We start from the raw sequence: 9,176 nt of genomic DNA, 5'->3' as shown, positions 1-9,176 counted from the left end.
ACTTTAGCTTTTGCTTGTGAGACGGTCAAGCACGTGCAAATGAGCATTAGCCAATGAAACGCGGAACCTGTGGTAAGGTCCATTATGTCAGCAACTATGTGAAAGTATGAGATTTGATGGAGAACATGAATTATTAGTCAAGCAAGTTGCCAAGATGGCCTGCAAAGATCTACTGTTCAGGTGGAAATGTATGTCAACAAAACATTTGGCAAAAAGAAAGTCCTTTATTATTAAGAAATATTTCTATTACAGTCATGCAAAGGTGATTTATGAATGGAGGACATGAAGGCAGTTGGTGTGAGAGAAAAAGCTGCTTAAGATAGGGTTTAGATGGAGACGGATGCCTCGCCGTGGCGACCCCTAAAGGGAAAAGTTGACGGGAACAAAAGAAGAAGAAGAAAAAGTTACAATCATCCAAGAGTAAATAAACTCTGAGAAATCCTCTCATGAAAGCTGACCTTCTCCCCTGTGTAGGATGTCATAGAGGTATCGAAAAAGTACCTCCCAGGAATGGCTAAAGGGTTTTTCAGTCCCAAGATCACCCTCCATATTGGCGATGGCTTTGAATTCATGAAGAAAAACCAGGATGCCTTTGACATCATTATAACCGACTCCTCAGATCCTGTTGGTGAGTGCTGATTTTCCTTCTTTTCTTCATTTTTTTTTCTTCTTCTACTTTTTAGGTTCTAGTCTAATTTCAAGTTTGGCGTTTTTGTGTCACAGGACCTGCAGAGAGTCTGTTCAAGGAGGCCTACTTTCAGCTAATGAAAGCAGCTTTGAGAAGCGGCGGCATCCTTTGCTCCCAGGGTAAGTTTAAAATAAGGACTGAAGCAAATTTTTATAACGCCTGACACTTTCAGAAATATTCAGACACCTTGAAATTTTCAGTATTTTTGAAAAATTCAAGGCATTGTCAGGAAATGTATAATAAACCAGATAAACTAGCACATAATTGGTATTGGAAGGTTGGGTTGAGTCAGGAGTTAGAAAATAGTTTTTTATCGATTTTTTTTTTTTTTTTTCTCTATACTGACTACTGAAGACTTACTCAAATTATTTAGAGATTTATAAAATGATTTCAAAACAATGTATTGTTTTCCATTCACTTCTCAGTTAGAAGCTGCTTTTTGCTAGTCTGTAACATGCAGTCTTAAGAAAATACCCCGAAGCACATTGGGGAATTTAAAAAAAAAAAAAAAAAACTGGAGTACGAGTACTTTTTCATGGAGCTGCCTCTGTTTCTTTTTTTTATAGGTTTACTTATTTCTGATTTCTACTTGGTCTTCAGTCAGACGATGGCAGAGAGCATGTTGTTATGAAGGAAGCTTATTAGCTGATTAAATTCCCTTTGATATTTACAGGAGAGTGTCAATGGCTCCATTTGCAGCTGATAAAGGAGATGCAAACCTTCTGCAAGACGCTTTTCCCTGTGGTGGACTACGCCTACAGCACAATCCCAACTTATCCAAGCGGACAAATTGGATTTATGCTCTGCAGTAAAAATCCTGTAAGCAGGCCTCTCTTTTCCTGTTTGTCCCGACTTCCTGTTTCTTTTTTTTTTTTTTTTTTTGTAGATGACTTGTTAAATTATTTCTCAACACGTTTCGACCTGACTTTCAGGAGACAAACTTCCGGGAACCAGTGAAAGCTCTCACTAAAGAAGAAATGGAAAGTATGAACCTTAAATATTACAACCCGGATATTCACAAAGCATCCTTCATCCTCCCCGAGTTTGCCAGAAAGGTAAGTTGCAATAATGTCTTGGGCGAGAAGTGCGGTGCCTTGCAGAAACCATCGCCAGCTTCCATGTTTTCTTGCGATTTCTACAACAACTCAACAGAAAGTAGGAGGATGATAAATAATTATCAAAAAGGGTTTAAAAATGAAAATCTGAATAATTTGACATGTGTTTTTTTTTTTTTTTTTTTGTCACCTTGAAGAAACACCCTTTAATAAAAATGTCATTGTCTTTTTCACATGTAGAGACAGGCGTTCTTCTTTTCTTTCAAAATAGCTCCAACTCACTTAGAAATGCAAAGGGAGTTGTTTGAACATGAGCTTTCACTGAACCTGTTGAACCAGCCTCAATGTGTTGTGGTCTGATCCACTCCATTAGAATCTGGGCTGTGTGTTTAATATCAAAGCTCTACCTCTGGCCCGGTTTCACACCGCCGTGGGAGTTCTGTGCGTTCCAGTTGACTAGCTTTAGTATTTTACACATTGGCCAAAATGTTCAATATAGAACTTGTGTGACCAGAGCGCATTTTTTCAGCTTGCTTGCTGTGCCTTGGCTTGTGCCAGACCAAATCCAGGACTTTCTTTGGCAGATCTGACCAGATTTGTGCAGAGCGTGACGTAAAAATTCACTTGTCAGTAATTCCACCTGAGCTGTGAATCTCTGCAGCTCCTTTAGAGTCACAGTGGGCCTCTTTGCTGCTTCTTTAACTAATGGCCTCCTCCTTAAGTTTATATAAACCAACATGTCTTGGCAGGTTTGCAGTCGTCCAGCCGCCTTTCCATCTTTTATGGATTGAATAGTGTATGATGAATTATTGGGGTAATTGTGTATGGGGGGGAAAATGGCTGCTGACGAGCAAATTTACAGAAAAGACTTGAATATTGTGTCAAAGTTGTACATTTGTGAGAAAAAAATATAAAACTTCCCATGATTAAAATAAAAAAAATATATAAAATCTCAGACATTGACATTGTAAAGTTAGAATTTTTTTTCCTCAAATGTTTGCTGATATAATATCAGACATTTACAAGAAAATGTGACAGAACTCTGTTTATTAGTTGGATAACTTCCAAAATCAACATTTGATTTCACTTTACAGTTATTTACTACTTAAAACTGGTCGAACAAAGTCACCTAAAATACAATATAAGAAAAACTTCAATGTGTATAGATATTTTGCAAGGTAGTGTATTTACCGATGCGTGTCTCGTGAGTTTTGTCATGTTGTTAGTTTTAACTGAGTTTTCTTTCTTTTTTTTTCTCGTCATTGTCAGGTACTCGGTGAAGCATAACCTGAAACAGAAGACATGCTTCTCCTCTGCCTGACCCTCAGAACACGTGGGGGGAAAAAATCCCCTCATTCCATGATTTTTCCACCTCTTCATCATAGGTCCCTGTCACCCAAGAGAAAAATCACTTGGTGGGAACCCGCTGGATCACTACCCCATCAGTGTTCTTCTCCTTCAGTCTTATGAATCTTTTATCATTTCTTTCTTTTTAAACTCCAGTTAATCTCCAACAATTTTTTTTAGAGCTGTTTAATGGACTGGACTGACTGGAAGACCATTGTGATATAATCCTGACCTCATTCTCCAACCATGTACTGTCATACTCTGGATGTTACAGACCATGTAGATATGTGATCCGAGTATGTCGGATGCACATCAGTTGTTTTATTTTTTTAATGTTTGTTCATTGAATAATATGCAGCATCCATATATCACGACTGGGCATTCAGACCTCTCATCATTCAGTAACACAACAGACCTATAGTGCCTGATATTAGCATTGTGCTATGGAAAAAAATAAAAAACATTCTGTAGAGTCCTACGCTTAAGCTGTCGGGCCAGTGTTTGACGAATTGTAGAGTATCACCAACTTGAGAAAAATTACGATCAACTGATGCGCAGCTTTGAACATCAGGTATAAATAAAGCTTTCTATTATGAAATTAGAATGTCAGGAAAAAGCAAACTAAGAATCTAACGGAGGTTCGAAATGCAAAAAGTGGACACCTTTTAAAACTAAATTCATTATTCAAATTTGGCTTGCAGAATTAGGGATTTACCTTCTGATAGGATGGCTGCTTTTGTAGTGAATCTGTTCTTACTGCAAGACGCTGATGACCTCTCTCCATGTGGAAATCTTTTAGCTGTTGAGTCAACACGGTCTTTGTTGAGCCGTGGAGTTGTACATGAGTAATGAATTTGTTTTTATAAGAGTTATGAATAAATTGGTGACACAAACTGAAGTTTGAAGGCTTTGTTTCCTAAGGACTTCCCGCCTACTTGCAGGTGTATCTCAAACAGTGATATAACTGAGAAGTCAGTTCATAACGTGAAACTTAAATTCATGACAGAGTTGCTGTGTGTTAGTATATTAGCGGAAGAAAGCTGTCCAATTCTTTTATTTCTCGAATCATAAATTATGTCAGAAGCACCAAATTGGTTTTAAACTCTGCTTTCAGAGTCCCACAAACTCTCCTGACTATCTGGTGATCCTTTCCTTTTCATCACAATTTCATTTTGCCATTATTAAATAATTTTTTTAATTGTATTGTTTGCAAGACTTCCACATATTACACAAGTTTCTCTTTTGGAAATTAGTCAAAAACCTTAACCTGAAAATAATATTCTCCTTTATCAAGATGCAGATGTGTTACTCTACATTGGTTCTTGCACCTAAACATGCACTGAATATTCAGCTGCCAGAAGGTGGCGTTCTTGAATCTGTTCTGGATAAATCTGCTGCAGCTCCTGTTGTGGTTGGGGGGTGTACTGAGGGAAGGAAAAAAAAAAATCATAAAATTTTATATACAGTACCTTTAGGTTCCCGTCCTGATGTGATTTGATTTTGTTTGAAAAGGCCCTGGGCAACATTAAATTGCTCTTTCTTTGTTTTTGTGGTGTCAGGTGTGAATATAACACAATTGCTGCTCAGTTACATCAACCTCAGTGACTGCCGCGTAAGACGCCAGCCTTCATTAGTTTTTCTATTAAAATGTGACCAAGCTGAAACAATAAATTATTTCTGTGGTCGCTTACAAGCGCGCTTCTCAGATGTGGTTGCTTGTGTGGTGGTTTTCCACACAGCTCTCTCCCAACATGACTTCTGAACTAGTTCTTTATTTGATGTTTGTTTCTTAAATATGTTGAAAAGAAAAAGTTGGATCACTCCACCATTTGTTTTATGTAACTATTCCCAGTGCATCTTGATGGAAGCTTGTGGATTCACCTGGATTAGAAAACAAGGACGAGCTCTGTTGACGGTTGTTGAGTAGATCTGGTCATGTTGCAAAAAAATAAGACGTATCAATCCCACTTATGCTGTCTGGGAATACCTGTATCCATCATCTTACTGGCTTCTCACTGTTTGAAGACTCTTCTGAGCTTAACCCGACATTTCCTAAAGGCAGCGAGCCGTTGTGGCTTCTTCAAACACACTGAATTGTCAATACTGTAACCGTTTCAATAAGTCAGCTAATCTTCGGTCAAGTGCTCTGGGCTGGGTTCAGATCAGAGGAAAATACCCCCTAAAAACTGTTGTGAAAGCATGACCGACCCATCTCAACATTTCAAACAGGGAGTCCATGTTCCCTGCCAGGGGCAGTGCTGCAAATCCTCAAACTTAATTATTTTATTTATTTATTTATTTTTTTTAATAAGTCTCTCAGATACCCGCTTCAAGATTACGTAGCGTGTTGGCTTAATCTGCTCTACACAAGCAGTTCTTGTTAGTTTACTACATCACAGTATATAACTAAACATATTTTGAAGGTATATGGCTTAATAGGACAATAATGGCATTATTATATGTTAAAGTTCAGGTCAAGGTATTAAGTAAATTTACTGTGGGGAAAAAAACAAGTTTTGAAGACTTTAGTGAGGTGGGTTAATGCTTCTCACTAACCCACCTCACTAAACACTTAATATGAACAAATGCCACTTTGTTGTCAATACATTTTAAAATTGGACCAAAAAAAGTCCCACTGTTTCTGTTCATGATTTGCCACGAAAAAAAAATCTGTTCATGATTTTCCACGAAAAAAAAAAGATGGATCTTTCTTCTTTGTTTAATTAAAAATATTTATGTCAAAAAATAAATCAAAAGAAAAAAGGCATCCTGAGCTCAGATTTCTGAGAGGGAAAGACCACAGCCTCTAAATCAGCTCTGTTTTAAACTTTTATTTATTTAACCTAAAAGCTAGATTTTTCCTGGTTTTACAGGAAATGGTTAGTTCAAGCAAGTTTGTAACCCAGTTTGTTAAGTTGAAGAAGAAAATGAGCTTCATCTATCTTCAAAAACCCCCCACTATTTTTAAATATACAACAGCCTGATCAGACTTCACTGTCTTTGTCTTCCTCAGGGCGAAATAAGAAATGGGAAGCTCTAACAGGGTGCTGTTTTATAACTTCAACATCAGTGGGTTGTGTTTATGACTTTAATGATTAGAGCACAAATTTGCTCCGGTAAAATAACATTGGTCTTGTTCCTGCTAGCTAACAAATTATTTTGCTAGCTTTCCTCAGCAGTCACATTTTGGCCAGAAAAGCTGTCAAATAAGTCTATGTAGACATAATATTCGATACTGTGACTACTCCATTGTGAAAAGGTCTAGGGATATGAACTACTTTGCAGTGTTTCTGAATATTGTCCCATTAACATCTGAATGTTTTTTAATGAGACACATGCATCTATATTAGCTTCTATTGCTATTAAAGTTAGCACAAAACACAGAGATAAGCCTTGTGCTCTCCAGATCGAAATGTGTTCGGTGGCGACGCGTCTCGGCAGTAAATCTCAAAGAATCGTCGGAAAGCCTGTTTACTGCCACTGAAACGCTTACACATTTGTCATGAAAATTCATTTGCCACATCCTCTCTTCCGTTGTCTAACAGCTTTACGCAGAGGAAGTGTAATGATGTGGGGCAACATCTCCTTTCCCAGAAAACAAGCAATTGTAGGCAGTTCAAAGCAGGAATATATTAAGATGAGACTGCAACCAGTAGCGATCCCATCCATATCTCAGTACAAGTTCTGACTTACGGGGAGGAAACAGAAAGCTGAAAGTAATCACAACAATCTGTTCTCAGTTCACTGTCTTTTACTTCAGTTTCAGCTTGGGCAGGTAATTGGAGGGGCTTATGAACTCTACAGCTCAGTTTTCTTCATATAAACATTGATAATCATAATCAGGCACCACCAACTGGGAGAACCACCAAAAGTAACCAAGTACAACCAGACATTCTTGTACCATACAGAGCCTGGGCTTTAGAGGAAAGTGTTTGGCCTTTACTTTTAGTGCTATAACATCCTCCTTGTACATGCTGTAGACTCTGACTTAGCGTATTTCTTTATATTGAGATTTATTATTCCTTGCTTTACATATCCAATTTATTCTGCTGTTGTTTATTATTATCATTTGGGTCTTGCCATATATGTTGATTTCTTTGTGTTGAGTTTCTTACTTAAGTTTGTGTTTTAGTAGTCCGTGCATTTTGGCTTTAACTCCCTATGTTTCCTTTTGGTTTATATATCCATTTTTATCTAGTTCAGTTCTCTCAATTTTTTTTCTGTATGAATCACAGCAGTTTCTGCATAGTGTCTTATCTCCCTGGTCTCCACAGCTGTCTCTCATTTGCTAATTAACTCACCTTACAGTGTCCCAGAAATCAAGCCCCAACAGTCCAGCATCCAGTCATGGGGTTCAACAAATAGCTACTTAGCAGTCAGTGCTAATTTATTGTCAAGATTTTTATTATTATTATTATTATTATTATTATTATTATTATTATTATTATTATTATTATTATTATTATTATTATTCAGCCTGTAAAATCCTTACATAATAAAGAACTAAAAACAGTAAGCCTGCTTTTTCTCTCTCTCTTTTTTTCCCCAAGAATTTCCCCAGGGTTTAATAAAAAGACTTTGCTGAGTCTCCTCCGCTTTTAAGCTATAACCTGAAAAATATGAGTGTAATAAAAAACTGATTTGGTAAAGCTTTCATTAGTTAATGCAGGGAAAGGATTCAGTTAGATCCCAGCACTTCTGGAGGTCTTTTCCTCTGCCACTGTGGAAAAACACCACAACATAAAATATCATAAAATGCATGTAAGGCCAATGTCATTAGCAGTGGTCAAACCTCCTTAAAAATAGCTGGAGATCAATGAAGGACTGTTTTAATCATTAGCGGTGTGTGTAGCCTGTGTGTGTGTGTGGGGGTGGGGGGGAGGAGTAAAACTGATAAAGAAGTGGTTGTTTTAAAGTGTTACTCTATTAGAGCTGTGCTGCTTTCGAGTCATCATGAGTTCTCAGACAGTTCAATTGTAATATAAAGGTGTCAAATAGACATGGAGAGAGGCTGACAGGAATCAGACGTTGCCTGAAGTTAAATGTCAATCATCAGGGAAGAGTAAATCAGGTCATGGTCATTTCTTTAAAATAATCGATAGCTCCTGCTGGAAAACCGTGTTATTGAAAATATTGAGCAACTAAAAAAAAAAAGAATATGACTCAGAAAAACATTCAAAACCAACATTAGCGCATCGTCACCCCCTTCAGCAGAAACAATGTAACAGTGGTCTGTTGAGACATTGTGACTTGTTAATGTCAGCCATCATAACGCTGCATCTCTCTGAACACTTTGAGTTTGAGCTGTTTTAAATGACTAAAACCAGCAAATAAAATGTAAAGAATATGTCACAAGCTACCACTCTGATGAAAGTGTGTTTACATTTCAAACAAGCTGAAGCTGATGTGGCATCTTTTTAGGGAACTATAGTCATACCGTTTACAAAAGCTTGCTTTAAAAAAAAAAAATCAAATTAGCCCTTTCAGTAGTAAGACGGAGATTCCCAAAATTGGGATCCAATGAAGAGTTCCGAGGTGAAAACCTCAGCTGTAAGGGAAGACAAAGACCCATCTCACATTCTTCTAAAGAAGATCGTAGCTTTGATGCTTCATGATCCGGACAGCTTGTTGTACCTGCTAAAGACAGGTTGGGTTGGATAATCTACTTCTCCAAGTGCCATTTACTTTGGTTGCCTTTGTGTGATATTAGCTCTTGATATAAAACATTTAAGTTAGATTTTTTTTAAAAAATGAAAAAAGCATTTTTCATAACACGGTACCCTTTTTTTTAACCATTTTTATCAGTATCTATGACCTACGGTAGTGACGTTGTTTTCTCTCTGCAGATGTTCACATTACAGCAACAATTTGTCAAAGGGTGAACATCCAAACGTTTCCATTTGTTGTATCCTGACCTCTTCATCTCCCCTTCTCTTTTTCATGCTCACGTACTGATACCCCCAACAGCATACACACACACACACACATGCACACCGTCCGTCACACACCCACCAGCCTCTACGTCAGTTGCAGACGGGGGTGGAAGGGTGGGGGGGAGACGTATAAAAGAGTGGGGGACTTTGGAG

The 9,176-nt window shown here is 37.7% G+C and overlaps 1 protein-coding gene across 1 annotated transcript in view; it reads left to right on the top strand.

Moving 5' to 3' along the window:
* The window catches only part of srm (spermidine synthase), a 6,241-nt gene extending 2,258 nt beyond the window's left edge, over nt 1–3,983 (top strand). Inside the window, exons 4-8 of the mRNA XM_007553327.2 lie at nt 475–628; nt 724–807; nt 1,362–1,507; nt 1,621–1,743; nt 3,013–3,983. Of these exons, the coding sequence (XP_007553389.1) occupies nt 475–628; nt 724–807; nt 1,362–1,507; nt 1,621–1,743; nt 3,013–3,030 (525 nt within the window). The 3' untranslated portion in view covers nt 3,031–3,983. The remainder of the gene's footprint in view (nt 1–474; nt 629–723; nt 808–1,361; nt 1,508–1,620; nt 1,744–3,012) is intronic.
* Nucleotides 3,984–9,176: the final 5,193 nt, after the last annotated feature.

This window comes from Poecilia formosa, unplaced genomic scaffold (assembly GCF_000485575.1).
Source record: "Poecilia formosa unplaced genomic scaffold, Poecilia_formosa-5.1.2 Scaffold56, whole genome shotgun sequence".
NCBI classification, from domain to species: Eukaryota; Metazoa; Chordata; class Actinopteri; order Cyprinodontiformes; family Poeciliidae; genus Poecilia; species Poecilia formosa.
This window is presented reverse-complemented; position numbering and strand designations above follow the sequence as displayed.